The sequence below is a fragment of the Alosa pseudoharengus genome, unplaced genomic scaffold (genome assembly GCF_046254945.1).
Source record: "Alosa pseudoharengus isolate Yale_2024_CS ecotype anadromous, Long Island Sound unplaced genomic scaffold, YU_APseudo_1.1 YU_APseudo_1.1_scf_18, whole genome shotgun sequence".
NCBI classification, from domain to species: Eukaryota; Metazoa; Chordata; class Actinopteri; order Clupeiformes; family Clupeidae; genus Alosa; species Alosa pseudoharengus.
Window position 1 is genome coordinate 14,340,819 of NW_027468650.1, and position 20,608 is coordinate 14,361,426.

Here is a 20,608-nt window from a genome sequence, read left to right on the forward strand (position 1 = left end):
GAATGGCAGAGCATCATCAGCACCTGAACTTGGTCCCTAATTTGGAGTTTGCTATTGTGAGATGCCCCTCTGACCTTGTCTTTGACTCTGTCTTTCAGTGTCCTCCTTGTCATCTCCCTGGCCAAGCAGAAAATCCCAACCTGTTGATCCATGTGTGCACTTCATTTTTAATGTCTACATCACTCATGCTGTCTGTGGTCAGCTGTCCTTTCAGTACATAAAAGATTTAGCATCCTTTTGGAAGCCTATCAGTGAGGTCTGTATTAAGTTTTTTTATTTGACGCCTATGTAATTTTACAAAACAGAAATTCATCTGGATCTCTCTTTTGTGGATTTGTTAGGCTATTTTTAAACTGTACATTGTATTGTTAATTGTTTCTTTGGAAACAACTATTGTCATTTTGAAGAGAGTCTCTTGAGGACCAATAACAAATAAAAATCTTGCCTCATACACCCTAAACTTCTGCAATTTGGAAACTGATCCAACAACAACCACAGCTGTCTTTTCAGTAGACCAAGAACTGCACTACTGTCATTGCATTGTTTCCTTGAGGACAAAGATAACCCTGTGATTTAGTCTCAGGTTCCTCCATCAACTGCAGATAGCCTTTACAGCATTCGTCAATGTTCCTTCCCACCCTTATGAATTTGTAGAGCAGCTGCTCTTTGGACTCAGAGGTCTGGGATGAAGACCATTTTGAACTGATTCGCATGACCACAAAACTTTTGCACTTGATAGTGACACATGCACACTAGGGGCTTACAGATCTACAAATGTAAAAGCTTTGTGCCTGTGTTTACCGGTAAATGTAGTTATCTAAAAATTATATGTAAGGGAAATCATCCATTTTATACTACTGAAGACATTAAGTCTACTGGGTAGCTGGCCATAGCTTATTGTGCCTACATCAAAAAAATCTGATAACTAAAATAAATAAAGACCATCAAACTTGTTAAGTGTACAGTGTAACTGGCTGCTGACCTCTCTGATATCAATCTAGAAACAGTAGTTCAGCTGTTTGCACCAAGAAGTCCAGAAGGTGTTGAGCCATAGGCCACTGGGTCTTACACTGTTAAGCAACTTGACTTGGGGTCAAGAAAACTGTCAAGACATGTTTATACACCAAAGAAAGTGTGAAGCCACACACGGTTCCAATAATGTGACTGTGATGGCCTATGAGTGAGGGTGATTTTTCTTCACCCACTGAGACATTTGAGGTCACAGGATACGCAACCTCTATTCTCCCAAATCCTTAATTAGATAGCTGTGAGATGTCAGACATGCCATTCCATCTCTTGTGTGACCCTTATGGGGATCAGTCTCGGCTGCCAAGAGTCCTTGAGCCATCACCACTACTGCCGGGAGGTCATCACATCTTCTCTTGGAGGATTGATATCATTGGCATGGGAGGATTTGCTGTGGCAGGTTTCTATATAAAACTGCTATAAAATCAGCATATTTAAACTGTAATATTTTGTTTAATTCGTTTCACAAATATTTGTCATTTGGTGTGGTTTCAGCATTGTTTTGGGTACAATGTGTTCAATGTCTGATATTTGTTGGACAGAACAGAGTGAGGCTCTGTTGCAGCACTGTTGCACTGCCTTGTACTGTAGCCCTCTCTTGGGAGTGTCCTCCTGCCATGGAGGTCTCTATTGCTAAGAAAATGACTTGCAAGACTTAGTGCTTTCTTGTTTACCATGCACATGCATGTTTCCTTCCCTTTGTCCTTCAGTACAAAGATAACCCTGAGAAATTTTTGCTAAATGTCAATGAGACTGATAAATATTTAAATATAATCTGCAACAGATGGTCTTTCACATGAAACAGACATCAAGGCATATATATATTTTTATTCTCCCTTTACCTGACGGTATGCATCCATTTCAGTAATTACTTAAATGAAATGTTGATTTGCCTCAATGAAATTTGGTTATTGCTGAAAAGTAAAACATTGATTTGATCATCCATCTAAGAAGGAGGTTGCTAACATATTCAGTTTAGGGCTACATAAGAGATGGGTATAGATGGCATCTCTGACCTGCCTCCATCCTAAGTAGAGGTGTGTGTGTGTGTGTGTGTGTGTGTGTGTGTGTGTGTGTCTGTCTGTCTGTCTGTCTGTCTGTCTGTCTGCGTGTCTGTTGAGCTGTGCTGTGAAGTGAAGCACAACAGGTGTTACCTTGTCATCTCCTTATCTCAGGGTAGCAGCAGCCAACAGACTCCTCCTCTGTATCCAGAGCCAGAACATTCATTTCAGTACACAGACATTTCAGTGTAGGATCAGCCTAAGACAAGCACAAGGACATGGACAGATTTATATTGTTTTCACCCCGTACCAGATGGGTTTGCTTAATTTTAGGTTTGTGTAACAGAAGTAACGATTTAAAACAGCTTTAAAACTATGTGTTTATCTATTATATTTTTAAATTCAATGTATTGATACTATTTTTCTCTCTTTCTTCCTTTGTCATACAGAAGGACCTTGTGGATGAGCCTTTTTACAGCTTTGACAGTAAAACTGAAAGAGCCCAAATGGAAGATATCTCTTGTCCCTGAGGTAGACCCTCGCAGTTCAGTGCCAATACAACAGGATATCTCAAGGTGTACAAGTAAGCAAGCTTTGCTATGATGAACATGTGCTGTGACGTAATTCTTGATTTGGCTTTGTTAATGAGTGTGGTAATTTGTTTAATTCATATGTTATGTCTTCTGCAGTTGAAAGGGTCTAAAAAAATCTTATGCTTTAACCAGTGGTTAAAATTCTGAGCCTTCAGTATTAATCAGATAATTTCAAAATTGTATTAGAATAGATTGATGAATTGATGATGATTAATCAGCCACCTTAATCAATATTTACGGTATTTATTTATTATGTATGATAAAACATCAGTGTTATTTCAGTAATATCTCAGCATCACAGGTATTTATTAAACAATTTCTCATGATGAATGAATATCCATCAAGTTGAGCTTTGATATGCTGCAAGGCAGTGCTCTGGTGGTTTCCGAAGGCGTTCCTGGTGGTCCCTGACCATCATGTATCCAACACTGCAGCTTCACTGTGGGCAGGGCATCATTATGTGCACCTCACACTCCATAACAGTGGTCTGCAGGTTGCTTCTTAGTCATGATGGTGGTTGAAACAATTGACTTTTTTGTATTTCATTTCATTTGAGTTAGTCATTGTCTTAAGCAAACTCAAATTACATTTTCAGACCAACTACAGTTGTGTGGAATTCAAGCTAAATGTCAATGATACTGAACAATGTTAACATCTATTTATCTAAAAGTTTAAATCTATTATCTATGATATAGATTACTGTTATTTCAGCAATAGCACAGCAATATCTCATGTATTTATGTAACAATCTTTTATTGAATAAATTAATTGATGTCAGTCTAAAGAAGGATGTCCAAAGACCCTTTGTTTCAGTCCAGTCTAAGGGTATCTCTGTTGGCTACATGCGTATCAACTGCATCCAGCAACTTGACGAGACTGCAGTGACCAGCTGCTTTAATACAGGATATTAATATTGTATTGAATATATCATATTAATGTGTTTTAAATGGTGTATGATGTTATTATTATTTCTGTCTACTGCAGCCCATCACAATGATGCTCCTCCATCACAGAGATCATCAGAAGGGAAGGGACACAACTTGAGCATTATTGCTTGCTCAGGGATGGTCACTATCTCAAGGTTAATAGCTTAGAAATCAGTAGTCAACCTTTATTTTTCTTTAATTGAATTAGCTTGAAGTGCATTCAATAGATTTTTTGGACATTTCTGTTAGTTAACTTGAACCTTCCTTTGCATTTCTTCTCTTTAAACAGACAAATGGGGTTTTAACGGGGAAGATGGGAATCCTAGCAATGATTGTCTAAATGTTGTATTCTATAATGAGTCATCAGCCACCAACGTCAACGTCAAGTTAGTCAAGATGTTGAAGATTATGTCCGTTTCTAGTTTTTACAAATACACTAAACAGATAATGCTAAACACATGTGGCTGTGGTATTGAATGAGAGGGCTTTAATTGGAGACAGAAGAGTCAGAGACTTAGTAGGTGAAGGCTACTTCTTCATTTTGCACCTTATATTTGAGAAGCTGAAGAAAGCTGTCTGTTGGAGAGGGGATTTCACTTCTTTTAAAACCTCAGACTTTTCAAGTGTGTGTGTGTGTGTGTGTGTGTGTGTGCGTGTGCGTGCGTGTGTGTGTGTTGTGGTACCCCAAGCTGCTCTTGTTGTCCCACTAGGGCAAACCCACTGGGAGTTCACAGTGTGTGTGTGTGTGTGTGTGTGCGTACGCGTGCGTGCACTGCACTCATGCATGTCTGAAGGGTGAGGGTTGGCTATACATGTATCTTTGCCACTTGTCTCAGCTGAATGTAGTACACTGCAAAAACTGCTTATCTAAACAAATGTCAGTATATTAAAATCTAGTTGGTATTGTATTTAATATAAAGTCACTTACCTAATGCTTTCTGATAAAATCCTTTCATCTAATTTAATACGAGTTTGACTTTACGATACTGACTTTAAAGCAGCAATAAAGGGTCCCCCTACAGTTGAGAAGAGCATGAACTAAATGTGGGTCTTTGCAACAAACTATAAACAAACTCTGATACAATATAGACATACTGCACTGACAGCAGTCTGTACAAAGAGAGCTCCGAATTCATGTAAGTTGTGGTTGGTTCTTTTCAGTTTCGATTTCAGAGTTCAGATGTCTGGAAATAACATGTCTTGAATTAGTTCAAACTCTTATGAGAGAGTGCTAGGTATACCAAAGAGATTTATTTTTATCTTAATATAAGATTTAATAACGGTTAGATTTTTTTTTTTTTGCAGTGTACTTTGTACTTGAGTCTAGTGCCTGAATTAGGCACAGAGTGCATACATTAAAAGTAAGTAAGTTTATTTTCTGAGATTGGAACTTTGTTCGTTTTGACCTGTTAATCTGTTGGATGGGAGTATCAAATACTGCTGATTTGGTCCCAGCCAGCATGACTGTCAGTTTAATGGAGTTTATTATGGGCCAATTCTCTTCATAGCATCATCATCAGAGAAGAAAGCCCTTAGTTTAGTTTTTCTTCTGCATAGGCCTGTTGTGAATGTATAGGTGGGGTCCTTAATGAATGTTACATGCAATTATCTTATGAACATACAAACAACAGAAACACTTTTTAAGTGATTGTATTGGAATGCATTCCATACTGAAAACTAAGACACAGCAAACAAGAACTTTTCAGACATGTCCATCATGAGAGCTTCACTCTTCATCGTGTCCTTTCTGTGATAAAGCAAAAATAGTATATTATAATAAAATAAATAAAGGGTCAAAATGACATAGTATTAATCTACCAGACACTTTCACATTTTACCAGCATTTCACTGGTGTCTAGGGCCAATTTTGAGCCCTGATTATGAATGATGTGCAATGTACCGGTATTCTAGAAATACTGTATGTGTTTACTGGTCATGACCGTAATATTAATATATTTGCGGTCAATAAAGTGGCAACATTTGCTCTCACCTTGCCACCTGCGTCACGGCTCTTGGATCTCATCTTGTTGACCTGAGACTCAGCTATATCAGCTCTCTCCTCAGCCTCATCCAGCTCATGCTGCAGCTTGCGAAACTTGCTCAGATTGCTATTAGCCTGCTCCTCCTGAAATGTGCACACAAATTAATTGTATTTTGTTCATTGTTCAGCAGTTAATATATTAACAGACTTTGATAACAGATAGAACAAGGAAGAAAAGGAAAACCTAAGGAGAAGAGATGTTCACTTACAGCCTCCTCTGATGTTCTCTTGTAGGACTTGACCTTCAGCTGCAGTTTGTCCACCAGATCCTGAAGACGGCTCAAATTCTTTTTGTCCTCCTCAGTCTACAGATGGGAGAGGTGAGTGAATTTTAGCATTTAGCACTATGTATTATAAAAAGTCTTTTTGGGATGGTATAATTTAATATACCTGATAGGTGAGCTCCTTGATGCGGCGCTCATATTTACGGATTCCTTTGACAGAGTCACCGGCCTTCCGTTGCTCCATTTCTACTTCACTTTCCAGCTCTCTCACCTAAATGTAGACAAATAAAGACAATATTGAAAAAATGGTGATATGTTTACCTGTAATTATATCTAGTTAAGCACTGATTATTAAAAAAAGTGCTTTAGCAAAAACGCAAGACTTACTCTGGACTCCAGTTTCTGGATCTGCTTCTTACCACCCTTCATGGCGATTTGTTCAGCTTCATCCAGACGGTGCTGCAGGTCCTTGATGGTCTGCTCCATATTCTTCTTCATGCGCTCCAGGTGAGCACTGGTGTCCTGCTCCTTCTTCAGCTCCTCTGCCATCATGGCAGCATCAGTGATGGCCTTCTTGGCCTTTTCCTCAGCATTCCTGCACTCCTGCACAGCCTCCTCTACTTCATTCTGCAGCTGGGATGTATCACCCTCCAACTTCTTCTTCTGGTTCAGCAGGCTTGTGTTCTATAGGACAAGACAGAAATGTTCACAATGGTCTGTGTCACATTGTGAAATAATCTGTGTAATATGAATAAATCTGAAAACCACCATGTTTAGGATTTTACCTGAGAGTGCAGCAGCTGCACCCTCTCACTGACGTCCAGCAGCTCCTGTTCAGCCAGTTTCCGGCCTCTCTCAGTCTGCTCCACCAGGGACCTGAGCTCATCCAGTTCAGCTTGCAGCAGATTGCTGCGTCTCTCCACAATAGCAGTGTTTTCTTTGAGATCATCATTATTACGTAGAGCGTCATCCAGTTGCAGTTGAGCATCCTGCAATGTACACATGTTAAAAATGTAAACTTGTATTTCTCTGTATTCAGCTATCTATTCAAAAAGATAGTTAACCTAGAGCAGAAATAAAAAGCAAAGTTGCACTTTTCAGACAAAAGTCGATGTATGGGATATACCTTAATACTGTATATGGGTTATTTTTAAGATACCTTTGACATGCACCACTACCAGTAAGTGAATAGAGAAGATGGACAAATATATGAGGGAAATCTTTGGTAGAGAATGAGAAAAAAGTGCTACAGGTGAATATTAGCTGTTACGTCAAGTTTAGGAATGCACTCATAAGACCTATGCAGTTAGTGATTTCTTGACAGTCAATGGGATTATGGAGCTCTGTGCTGCATTGTTTTACCTTCATATGTCCATGGAGACCCTTGAGCTGCTTCTGGGCCTCAGCTGCCTGCCTGTTGGCCTGGCTGAGCTGGATCTCCATCTCATTGAGGTCTCCCTCCATCTTTTTCTTCACCCTGAGAGCCTCATTCCTGCTGCGAGTCTCAGACTCCAAAGAGCTCTGAAGGGTATCCACCACTCTCTGCTGGTTCCTCTTGGCCTGCTCCATCTCCTCATCTTTCTCAGTAAGTTTACGCTCAATGTCAGCTTTGACCTGATTAAACTCCAGCTGAGCTCTGAGGATCTTACCCTCCTCATGTTCAAGGGTACCCTGTGGAGATATAGGAACATGATTATCTACTTAGTTCTGTAAACATAAGCTTCCTTGCTGTCTTTGAATGAGGGAAACTAGTTTTCTGATTATTTTGATCTTTATGAATGTACCTCCGCTTCCTCCAGGGCAGTCTGGATCTCTGCCTTCTCTTGCTCAAGTGTCTTCCTGACCTTCTCAAGCTCATGAATGCTCTTTCCAGTCTCACCAAGTTGCTCAGTTAGATCAGAAATTTCCTCTGGAAAGCAGACCAATATTAGTTAGTTGTGTGATGTCACTTTAACAATCATATATGTCTTGTCTTAAGGGAGGATCAAACGGACCTTGAAGATTTTTGTTCTCCCTCTTCATGGTCTCAAGGTGATCCAAAGATTCCTCATAAGAGTTCTTGAGTTTGAAGAGCTCAGTGCCAAGAGATCTGGACTCTTTCTGGGAGCTCTCCAGCTCAGTCTGGGATTCCTCATACTTCTGCTTCCACTCAGCCAAGACCTGTTAAGGTGAACATTTGTATGTGTAAGCCTGAAAAATCTTGTTAAGGCATATTGACAATGGTGTTTTGATCATTGTTTTCTTACCTTATCAAAGTTTCTTTGTCTCTTGTCTAGAGCAGCAGCAGCAGCATTGGATCTCTCCACATCTACCATGAGATCTTCAATCTCATTCTGCAGTCTATGCTTAGTTTTCTCCAGGGAGGAGCATTTGGCATTGACAGCCTCCACAGCTTCCTCTGCATCTTGCAGACGCTGAGCCAGCTTTTTCCTGTGGAAAAAGAAATTGAAAGTGAGGGACAGATGTACATGCCATGTCTAACCATCGATTTTAAACAATTCATACAGAGTCAGTTCAGGTGGCCTTACTTGGCGTCTTCCAGCTCCTCAGTCCTCTGGATGGCATCAGTCTCGTACTTGGTTCTCCACTGAGCCACCTCAGAGTTGGCCTTGGAGAGACTGCGCTGCAGCTCAGCCTTGGCCTCCTGCTCCTCCTCAAACTGCTCCCTCAGGAGGTCAGCATCATGACGAGAAGACTGCACTGCATGGGCTAGTGCATTCTTGGCCTGTGGATAGTATCAGATACAAGTCCATCAGATATGTCATAGCTGAACAGTACAATTGAAAGACTTTTCTGCAAGTCAGATATGAATACCTTCACTTCCTCTTCAAGTTGCCTCTTGAGATCCTCAACCTGCTGCGTGTAGGACTGTTTGCCTCTTGTCAGTTGAGAAACAAGTGAGTCTTTCTCTTCCAGCTGTCTTGTAAGCTCACCTTGATGAAAATAATATACATTCTTCAATGAAAATGCTTCTTTTCTTCTTCTTTTCTTACAACGTGTATCAAATGAATAAGTTGTTTTACCATGTAGACTTACCATTTTCAGTTTGAAGCTTGGCTTTCTGCATGGTGAAGTCATTGATGGAGCGCTGGCCCTCCTCAGACTTCGTTCTGTATTCACTCATCTGGTCCTCCAGTGTTCTGCACATCTTCTCCAAGTTTGTCTGACAAAATAATATGTAACGTTGTTCTCATGTACTATTTCTTGAAAACTGTTGTCAGTATAGAAAATTGAGTGAGACCCATTATATTCTTCCTTCAGCCATTTTGTACAAACCTTGGCCTTGGAGACTTGCTCCATGTTGGAGACTACATCGTCCAACTCCAGACGGAGTTCACTCTTCTCCTTCTCAAGCTTTTGTTTCACTCTCTGAAGGTTGTCAATCTGCTCCCCGAGGTCAGCCACACTGTCTGCATGCTTCTTCCTCAGTGTGGAGGCAGTGGCTTCATGTTGCAGAGTGGACTCTTCGAGGTCTCTGCGCAGCTTCTGGAACTCAGCCTCCCTCTTCTTGTTCATCTCAATCTGGGCAGCAGTGGCACCTCCAGCCTCCTCCAGCCTCTCACTGATCTCCTCCAGCTCTCTGGCCAGGTCTGCCCTCTGCTTCTCTACTTTGGCTCGGGCAGCTCTCTCAGCCTCCAGCTCTTCCTCCAGCTCCTCAATGCGAGCCTAAGGAAAGTAAAGAAGTAAAAAAGTGTATTTTATTTGTTTCTGTGAAAAATATAGATATGTTTTAACAAAATGTAATATTTTATATCTTAAGGATTTTTCATTTACCTGTAGCTCCTTCAGTTTCTTCTGGAGCTGGGCAGCCATAGCTTGTTCATCTTCAATCTTGCTATTAAGTTGACTGATCTCAAAGTCTTTCCTGTTTTGAAACAGGTCAATGGAAATATCAATATATTGGTATATATATATATATGGTACATATATTTTCTGTGTATTTGTTATTTATGATAGATTAGTGTCTGATTTGTACATACTTCTTCATCCTCTCTTCAAGCTGCTGTTTGTCATTCTCCAAGTCCATAAGACTTTCCTGGGTCAACTTTAAGTCACCCTCAAGCTTTCTCTTAGCTCTCTCAAGATCCATTCTTAGTTTCTTTTCCTGTTCCAGGGACCCTTCAAGCTATTTAGGATAAAAAAGGAATTGTGTAAGTGTCTTTATTAATTGCATGCAGTGAGATGTAGGTGCTTGTTTGTTTGTATTGCCTACATCATCAACTTGCTGTTCCAGCTTGGTTTTCGCCTTAGTCAGAGTGTTGACTTTGTCCTCCTCACTTTGAAGGTCATCCAGCGTTTGCTGGTGAGCCTCCTGCAGTGCTTTCTTCTCCTTGGTCAGCTTGGCAATGATTTCATCAAGAGCTGCCATCTCCTCAGTCAGGTTTTTAACCTAAAAGTAAAGTAGACCATTGACAAATGGTTACTTGATTACTTGACTTGACTACTTGAAATTTTTCCTTGGTGATTAGTGCAATGTTCAGTTGTGCTCACCTTATTTTCAGTAGCATGTTTCTCTTTCTCTACTTTAGCTAGAGTGAGCTCTAGATCATCAATGTCCTTCTTGAGCTCAGAGCACTCATCCTCCAACTTCCTCTTCTTTGCTGTCAGCTCTGAATTCATCTCCTCCTCATCTTCTAGTCTTTCAGCCAGCTCCTTGGATTTGGCCTCAAGCTGGATTTTGCTCTTGATTAGACCTTCACATCGCTCCTCAGCATCACAAAGACTGTCTTGTTCCTATGATGAATAAAATAGTGTAGATTGATATATTGAATCTACAAATAAAAGTAAATATCAATACTATGTATGTCATATTTGCATATGATTTTGGATATTGGTTAAATTCAAATAGGTAGATCTTTCACAGACTAATAAACAGTTGCTGGTTAAATTACAGAGTATACTCACAGTTTGGACTTGAAGTTGGAGGTCATTCTTCTCTTGGAGAACAGAGACCATTTTCTCCTCCAGCTCTTTTCTACGGGCCTCAGATTTTGCATAGGCCTCCTTCAGCTTCAGGAATTCTTCCTTCATGTTTGCCATCTCTTTCTCGGACTCAGCAGATTTCAAGAGAGGCTTGATCTTGAAGAACATCTTCATCCAGGGCCAATTCTTGACACCCATGAATGCACGGACGTTCCACTGGATCACCAGCAGTGCATCCCTGTAATATAATTTGTGCTGAAATGGGTCTTTCTCTGATGATGTAGAATGTAATGTAAAATAACATCACACAAATATGGAATACATTTATAACAGGAGGTCCTTTTCAATCAAAAATTAATGTAAAACATATGGTTATTACCAGCAGTGAGTCCCTAAAATGTAACTAGTGCTTACATTTGTCTTTATTGGTCAACAATAAATATAAAACATATGGTTACTAATGCAATGTTGCCAAGATATTGCATCTGTGTATGGTAATGGAGAACTCTAATGTGTACAAGTATGAGCACCTTGTACCACTGATATTCTATATAATTTGTCATTCTTTTTAGAAGTTATCACCTGCGTTCTACAATTTTCTTGAACTCAATCCTGGCAAGAAGTCCACGGGCTCTAGATTGAAGACCAGTGATGATAAGAGCGAGACGGTCGTCTCTCATCTCCTCAAGGACACCCAGGAGACCAGCTTTGAAGAACACCTGATAACAGTCAAAACAGGTAATGTATAACAGTCTATTTTATTATACAATTATAGCTGAAATCCTCATCTACCAAAACATAAGACATACAAAAAATATACCGATAGCTCAGAAAGTGACAGATTGTCACACAGTGTTTGCTTCATCATTGAAGGTTTATGGGAACATTATACTATAAAGCACCTTGGTGTGTCCAAATCTGTACTGCTCATGGTCAATATCCAGGGATCCAAGCAGTTTTTCTGCTCCTTTCTTGTTGTCAATGAACTGTCCCTCAGGGATAGCTGCAGGATTCAGGATACGGTATCTAAAGAGGTTAAAATAGTCCTGATATAGACATATGCTCTCAATTTTGTTGTAAGAAATGTGTAATAATTAGGACAAAAAATAACAGATTTTACCTCTGTTTGAAGTCTGCGTACTGGATCCTGTTGGGGAAGCCCTTTCTGCAGATCCTGATGCCTTCCAGCACACCGTTACAGCGCAGCTGGTGCATGACCAGAGGATTCTCCATGGCCCCAGGAGTCTTGGTCTCGTTGGGGATGATGCAGCGCACAAAGTGGGGGTGAGTTGACCTCAAGTTGGTCATCAGCTTGTTCAGATTCTCCTGTTGTCCAGAAATTTAAATAAAATATCATAGGACTGCACAGAACCCCAGTTGACTCATTGATTTATATACTTAAAAGAAAGATATGTGGTACTAATAAATGCCTTCACTTTAGTATGTTCATTTAACCTGTCATACTTACCCTGTGAAGGGCAGATACAGTCTGGAAAGAAGAACCCTTCTTCTTCTTGCCACCACCACCAGACTCAGCGGCTATTAAAACATCACATGTCCATCAGCTCTTCACATAAACATGTTAATTAATTAATGACACGGGATTAGTTAGTAAGGGATTGACAGAATACCTGAGTCAGCACCGGCATAGTTGGCGAAGAGAGCACACAACATCTTAAGATTTGACTTCTGAAAGAGTCCGACCACAGTCTCATTGAGAGGATCTTTGTTCTTCACCAGCCAGTTGCCAATGTTGTAATCAACAGTGCCAGCATAGTGAACGAGGGAGAAATGGGCCTCTGGTCTCCCCTTGACAATCCTGGGCTTCTGGAAGCAGGCATTTTTGCCCAAGTGGTTGTCATAAAGCTTAGCTTTGAATGTTGAATCACTGGCCTTGGGGAACATGCACTCCTCTTCAAGGATGGACATGATACCCATGGGCTATGGAGAAAAAAAACATGAACACTGAAACATGACTTTTGAAGTAACAAAATAGTGTTTGTCCATGTAGTGATCTATGTAAAACATTCTGCAACCAGACAAATAATTATGATCTATGCTGCCAAGGAAACTGTGTGTAATTAACGAGTAAATAATACTTTTCACTCACTTTCTCAATGAGCTCGATGCAAGCGGCCAAGTCCATGCCGAAGTCAATGAACGTCCACTCAATGCCCTCCTTCTTGTACTCCTCTTGCTCCAACACAAACATGTGGTGGTTGAAGAACTGTTGCAACTTCTCATTAGTGAAGTTGATGCACAGTTGCTCAAAGGTGTTGAACTGAAAGACAATATTGATTTTGTTAATATTTTATATTTTTCTTAAAATTATAGTGTTTGTCTTAGCTTTAAAACTCACATCAAAGATCTCAAATCCAGCAATATCCAGCACACCAATGAAGTGCTGGCGAGGCTGTTTGGTATCCAAGGTCAGGTTGATTTTGACAACCATCCAGTTGAACATCTTCTCATACACTGACTTGGACAGGGCTCCAATAGAGTAGTACACCTAAAGATGAAAGGGAAATGAATGATATGGAAAATGCCAATGGATGAGGTGTGACTGCTGTAATAATGATGGTATCGAATTAAACACTTAAAGGAGAAATCCGACTTGATCACTACACGTTGCCGAGTATTGTCGATAGGAAAAATAAAGACCAAAATCGGTGCTACCGAACTGGAGTAGCTGCAGCTAGTGGTCAGTACTCCCATTGAACTACAATACTAGGTCTGGGGGCATCATCTTTTTTGCCTCTTAAAGAGAAACTATGTACTTTTGGCAATTTCTTCGCTTTTTTTTTCACAGGTTTCTCTGCAGAGCTCTCCTCTCCTCAATCGGTCAGTCTGTCGTTTCCTCTTTCCCTGTTCCTCCGACAATGGTTTCCTCGCTCTCTGCTTCTTTACTGACCATTAGCTGCAGCTACTCCAGCGACGTCTAGGGATCAAGATCCATGTAAAAATCGGCCGGATTTCTCCTGTTAAACAGGCATGGGTTTATAACAGCCTTGTTATGTATATATACTATGCAGTTTCAGGTATTTTTGGTGACTCTACAGCTCCCCCTAGAGTTGCAATATATTTATATTTTATTTACTTTCCCCCCCTTTACACAATGAAAATGCATGCTTATGGAGGCAAATGACTAACCACAAGCAAAAACTCCAAAGAGCTATATCTACTGATGAGGTAATGTTTCACGATTATGTCTTCGGGTCAGGAATACTTGAAGTTGCATTGCTGATTCTATCAGAAGCGACCTGAACGATTCCCCTATTACGAATTAATTTACCATCAAATTGGCTTTGTAGAGGTTGCATTAAGGTTAAAATCTTCCATAGTGTACCTTTAATAACTATACCTTGTACATGACACATTAGTGACTCAGTGTAGTTAACTACTATAAATATTTATAATACTTATAATACTATAATATCACAAGAATTCTGATTCTGAATTCTGATATTACCTGATTTACATTCTGTCCTTTGGTGACCCACTCGTTTCCTACTTTGACCCTTGGGTGACACAGACCCTTGATGAGGTCAGCAGAGTTCAGACCCATGAGGTAAGCGACTTTGTCGGCATCTGGAGTGAAAACCTCACAGTTACACCTCTCTACCCATATTTAACTATAACATGTGGGCATTACATCCAACTTGAAAAATGAATACACACCCTCAGTTCCGTCTGCTTCTGCCTGCTCCTCTCTCTGCTTCTGCTTGAATTTCATGTTACCATAGTGCATAATGGAACCAGTCAGCTTGTAAATACCGTTCTTCTCCTCTTGAGTAAAGCCCAGTACATCAAAGGCATCCTGTAACAAATCAAATATTTCATTCAGTAATTAATTACACCCACAACATACCTCTGTATGAGTTTATGGGAAAGTGAAAGCAGGCCGTCTCACATCAGTAGCCACCAGCTCATCAGCATCAACAATAGAGGCTACTTGTGTTTCTCCTTGGGAGATGAACGCGTAGTCATAGGGGTTGGAGGTGATCAACAACATCTCTGAAGAAAGCGAGACCATAGTTTAAGTAACGCTACTGTAACTGAGCTAAGAAAACAATTACTGTAAGTAGACATTTATGTCACATTCATACACACAAATCACTGGAGAGTATGCATTTCTCACCCAACAGCTCCGGTTTCTGTTGGGACAGGATCTGGTAGAAGATGTGGTAGTCTCTCTCAGCCTTCAGCTGAAAAGTGACACGGGACTTCTCCAGCAGATCTGGGGGATTGCAGAGTAATTATAACTTTCAAGCCATACCTTCGGTCTCCACAGATGAAGGCGATCAAAAAGGGCTTATTTACTTACAGGTCTCAATATCTGCTGATGCCAGCTTGCCGCTCACACCAAAGTGGATACGGATGAATTTACCCTAGCATGAGTGACACATGAAAATTAATCATGGCAGTGATAGAAGAGTGGATCTTGAGTTGATAACGAATTGAAAATTAATAGAGGGCTTACGAATCGGGAGGAGTTGTCATTTCTGATGGTCTTGGCGTTACCAAAAGCCTCCAGAGCAGGGTTACACTGGATGATTTGATCTTCCAGGGTGCCCTGGGAAAATATAACACAACATATCAACTCACCTTTCAAATGCTAGGTCTTGGAGACTGGCCTGGCCCCACCAACCTAGCATCTCCGCTCATTTTCATTTTACTGAGATACTAGTTTGGCTTCTTACAATGTGTTTATGTTTCCCTCAGTCACCATGATGCAGGTCAATGAACGACAAGAGGGGATGACATTAATTTTGAAATTAAAAGTAGCTGTGGTAAAGGGTAATAGCCATACCTGTAATCATCAAAATGTTGCAGTTTGAAGGATATGTAAATGTAGCAAAGGTAAATACATTATTTCCTCACTGCCAATGTGGTTTATTAGCAGTTTGTAAAGGTAAGGCTAAGTAGGATATAACGTTAGGAATCACTGATCAATATGATTTCAAAGTTAACGTAAAATCTACATCCATTACGATGAGTAGGAAACATTTCCCAATTGTGAGAGCTCAGAGGTTACTTGTAGATGCCTCAGAAGTGGAAATTATGTCCAGCCCACATTGAGGTGATTTACCTTTTTCTCCTGAGAGGGGTCCTTCTTTCCAGAGGCTGCAATGCTAGCAAAGTACTGGATGACTCTTTTGGTGTTCACAGTCTTTCCGGCACCAGATTCTCCACTGTTGTTGGAAACAAAAGTATGTAACGGTTCACTCCCTCATCAGCAAGTTAACAAGAAATGTAGAATCAAAGACTGAATTATACTCACGTGATAAGGACAGACTGGTTCTCTCTGTCTGTGTAATGTACAAGAATTAAATGTTAATATAAAGCCAAGAACATCAATATGGTGAATTGTTGATGACCCCTTGTTTCAAAATACTGCATACCTATTAAGTGCTAAGGCGGTTGCTTTAACAGAATATCTTTACCTGTCAGCATGTACTGGTAAGCATTGTCCGAGATGGAGAAGATGTGGGGAGGAGCTTCACTCCTCTTCTTGCCTCTGTAAGCAGCGACGACTTGCTTGTCGTACACTGGCAACCACTTGTAGGGATTGACAGTGACACAGAACAACCCAGAGTAGGTCTGTACAAATAAACATACAATTTATTATGACCAATGTCAACAAATGAGGCAACAGATAGATAGATAGATAGATAGATACGTAGATAGATAGATAGATAGATAGATACATACATACATACATACATACATACATACTTTATTGATCCCCAAGGGGAAATTCAGAGAACAGAGTAAGTCTATAGAAATAAATATATGGTAAGTTAAGTTTGGACATATGTTTTTGCTACTATGGAACATAGTCTCATTTTTGTACTCACGTAGATCATCCAGGCTGCATAACGCTCTTTGAGGTTAAACAGCACAGCAGGCTCATGCAGGAAGGTGAACATCGCCATGTCCTCAATTTTATCATACTTTGGCGGGTTCTGTTGGTGGACATCTGCCTCTTTTACAGTGACAGTCTGTGTGATACAAGCAAAATCAGTCTCTTTGTAGAATTCTCTCCTTCATCTTTGAGCAAGATAATCAGCTCAACACAAATCTAGTCCGAGAAATGTATAAAAAACTGTGTAAAATTGCCTTTTATAGTAAGCTGTCAGTAAAAGAATAGCTAAATGGAAAAATATATAAGAATGCAAGTGATTCAGTAATAGGTAAGAGCTCTGAAATATGTTTAAAATGTATTTGCCATGCATTACCTTATCAAACTCAGTAAGAACAGTGACTTTGTCACCGTCTCTGCTTTGGACCGTTCCTTTCACAAATTCAACCTCAGGGTCCACCACGAAGCAGGCCCTCTTAATGTCAAAGGGGCGAGTCTGGGCCTCCAGACGCTCCATGTCCGACTTCCTCAGAAAAGAAGCCGCCGACCCAAACTCTGCCATCACCGCATCACCCATGGTGAAGTCTGCAATGTAAATGATATGAACTAATTAATTCTTGCACAGATAGGACATGAACAAGTTCAATTGTATATCCTAAGACTAGCATGTGACAGCCAGACATTAAGTCCTTTAGCCAATACTGTTAAGATACTGAGGTGAGTGTTGTTGAGTTGTTTAAAGTTAGGATTTGAAATGTATAAAGTGGATTAGGAGAATCAGATTGTTGACTTTTGGGACCTACTGAATTCTCCTCATAGCAGCATAGGTGCTTCACATTTTAAATGTATCATTGCTGTCTGACACATTTCCCAAGTCCCTGATAACGGCTAAAGCCCCTTCTCAAGAAGAATAATCTGGATGTATCCATGTTAAACAATTGCAATCCGATATTCAATCTACTATTTATTGTAAAAAATATTGACAACAGTCTTTAATCAACTAACAACCTTCCTAAGGTCAAATGGGTATTTTGATTACCTTTAGTAAATAACAGCACTAAACATATTAAGGTTTTGAATGACATACTTCTAGATGCAAGCAAAATATCACTCCTAATGTTATTGTACCTTAGTGCAGCCATTGACACAGTTGATCACAACATGTTGCTACACAGAATAGAACACTAGGTTGGATTTACAGGTAACATTATCAATTGGCTCAAATTATACCTAAAACAAAGGAGCTTCTTTGTTAACATCGGCAACTGTACCTCAATACCAACGTCCTTGACCTGTGGTGTTCCCCAGGGGTCTATCTTGGGGCCACTATTATTCAACGTTTATATGCTCCCACTTGGACAAATCTTCAAGAACAAGTTGATTTCCTCATAACTATGCTGATGACACCCACACTTTCTTGGCCCTGTCCGTTAATGACTATGGTCCTCTTGAATCTTTTCATCAAATTAACAATTTTGAAAAGTATCTCAAAACATAGAATAAACTTATGTAATTCCATTTTGTAAAAATGAGGAAAGACTTAGGGTTGCCACTCCTTGACAGTGATCGAAATTTTAATAGCCACATGAAAGCAATAACTAAATCAGCTTCTTGCCACTTCAAAAATATTTCTAAACTGAGCGTTTTGATGTCAAAACATGATTTAGAAAAATGCATGCATTTGTCTCCAGCAGGGTGGATTACTGCAATGGGCTTTTCACAGGCCTTTCTAAAAAAGATCATCAACCTATTTCAGGTAATGAAAAATACATTAGCTAGGGTTCTCACTAAAAAAAGAACTGACCACACTATTCCAATACCTACAGTCTGTCTCTGCACTGGTTTCCAGTAAGTCACATAATTGCTTGTTTATAAATCAATAAATAAAACAGGACAAAATCAGACATGGTTCAACAGTACACACCCTTCACCCTTTCAGGAGAAATACATCTTTGTAAAACCAGCTATTGTATGTGCTTATGTGAAGCACATTGAATTATCCCTGTGTATGAAATGCACTCTATAAATACATTTGATTTGACTATTGTTTTGTGATTTTCAGATGTAAATCTCACCTTGTTTGGGTCAAGCCTCAGTCGGTCTGTTACGCAGATATGATGTCACTTGCTGTGCTGTAAGTGAGCAAACAAGAAGCAAACAGATCACACATTGTTACAGCAGCAGTGCTGCAGGTACAATTTGAGTCCTTGCACAAAATGCTATCTAAACAGATCCATGTGTCTGTCTCTGACTGTAGTCAGCCATGCCTCTGTATCCACTATCCAAATGTCTGTCTATGCATTTAGCTATCATTCTTGTTATCCTCCTCCATTTAACTCTATCTATCTATCCATCTGTTCGTCTGCTCCTCTCAGTAGCAGTAGATTGATTACTTACCTCAAGGTTGGTCTTTGCTGTATCTGCTGTCAAGGCCACGGTTGATTCACCCTTTTTGTAGGGGATGGTCCATCCCAATATGGACAGAGCATCAACTGACTCCCACCACACCAGAGTTTTGTTAAAGGAAAAGGGTGGAGGCATGTGGCAACAATAGGCTTCTCTAGACAGGAGGGAGCGTGCTCGTGCCTGCACTGTGGGGGAGAGATTGGCAGAGCATCATCAGCACCTGAACTTGGTCCCTTATTTGGAGTTTGCTATTGTGAGATGCCACTCTGACCTTGTCACTCGTGCTGTTTGTGGTCAGTTGTCCTCTCAGTACATAAAAGACATAGCATCGCTTTGGGAATCAGTGAGGTCTGTATTCAGTTTTTTTTATTTATTTGATGACTGTGTAATTTTAGAAAACAGAAATTTAGCTCTAAGGACAATGGATGCTGACGTAAACTGATGCTTGATTTTCCCCTCTCAAACGTATATTTGTGGATAGGAGATCATAATCTCTTGAGGACCAAAAACAAACAAAAATCTGGCCTTATACCCTTAAACTTCTGCAAGTTTAAAAACTGGTCCAACAACAACAACCAACGCTGTGATCTTTAGGAGACCAAGCACTGTACTACTGTCACTGCATTGGAAATAACTACTGCCATTGTGTATAGAGCCAAGGACAATGGATACTGATATAAACTGATGCTTGTTTTTTCCCCCCTCCCAAACATTTGTTTATGGATAGGAAACTAGACAGCCACAGCTGATTTTTTTAGGAGCCTAAGTACTGTACTATTGGCACTGCATTGTTTCCTTGAGGACAAAGATAACCCTGTGAATTGCATCTCAGGTTCCTCCATCAACTGCAGATGGCCTTTGAAGCACTTGTCAGTGTACCTTCATACCCTTATGAATTTGTACAGCAGCTGCTCTTTGGACTCAGAGGCCTGAATGCACATACAACTGCTTCTACTGTGTGTTATACAGATGGTACTGAAACACATAGGACAATTAATTGCAAAATAAATTAAGAACAGATATCTTATTCATATTTTATTTGAAAATGAGATGAAGAAGACCTGGGTTTGGTCATTTTGAACTGATTCGCATGACCACAAAACGTGCTTACAAATCTACAAATGAAAAAGCTTTTTTGTCTGTGTTCAAATGATATTAAGATTATAAATAAGAGACTGAAGTAATCTGAAATGAAATGTGAGGGAAATGATCCATTATAGTACTGAAGAAATTCTACTGGGTAGCTGTCCGCTGACCTCTCTGATATCCATCTAGAAACAGTAGTTCAGCTGTTTGCACCAAGAAGTCAAAGAGGTGTTGAGCCATAGGCCACTGGGTCTTACACTGTTAAGCAACTTGACTTGGGGGTCAAGAAAACTGTCAAGACATGTTTACACACCAAAGAAAGTGTGAAGCCACCCACAAGGTTACATTAATGTGACTGTGATGTCCCTCTTAGTGAGAGTGATTTTTCTTCACTCACTGAGACATTTAAGGGTCACAGGATACGCAACCTCTATTCTCCCAAATCCTTATTTAGATAGCTGTGAGATGTTAGACATGCCATTCCATCTCTTGTGTGACCCTTATGGGGATCAGTCTCAG

At 40.1% G+C, this 20,608-nt stretch overlaps 1 protein-coding gene across 1 annotated transcript; it reads right to left on the reverse strand.

Moving 5' to 3' along the window:
• Window positions 1-5,180: 5,180 nt before the first annotated feature.
• LOC143130971 (myosin-7-like) lies at window positions 5,181-18,730 on the reverse strand. The gene is made up of 38 exons (XM_076290303.1): window positions 18,673-18,730; window positions 16,974-17,182; window positions 16,593-16,736; window positions 16,179-16,335; window positions 16,016-16,043; window positions 15,824-15,926; window positions 15,215-15,307; window positions 15,059-15,122; window positions 14,873-14,971; window positions 14,645-14,748; window positions 14,413-14,551; window positions 14,204-14,322; window positions 13,094-13,243; window positions 12,845-13,015; window positions 12,366-12,675; window positions 12,203-12,273; window positions 11,855-12,060; window positions 11,637-11,760; window positions 11,317-11,453; window positions 10,717-10,972; window positions 10,303-10,545; window positions 10,025-10,201; window positions 9,792-9,937; window positions 9,586-9,676; window positions 9,088-9,477; window positions 8,848-8,974; window positions 8,626-8,744; window positions 8,340-8,536; window positions 8,058-8,241; window positions 7,806-7,971; window positions 7,596-7,720; window positions 7,174-7,482; window positions 6,597-6,800; window positions 6,199-6,495; window positions 5,978-6,082; window positions 5,797-5,892; window positions 5,537-5,671; window positions 5,181-5,293 (listed from the first exon to the last, which is right to left on the reverse strand). The coding sequence occupies exons 2-38, from the start codon at window positions 17,172-17,174 to the stop codon at window positions 5,273-5,275; spliced, it is 5,808 nt and encodes a 1,935-aa protein (XP_076146418.1). The 5' UTR covers window positions 17,175-17,182; window positions 18,673-18,730; the 3' UTR covers window positions 5,181-5,272.
• Between the last annotated feature and the right edge of the window lie 1,878 nt (window positions 18,731-20,608).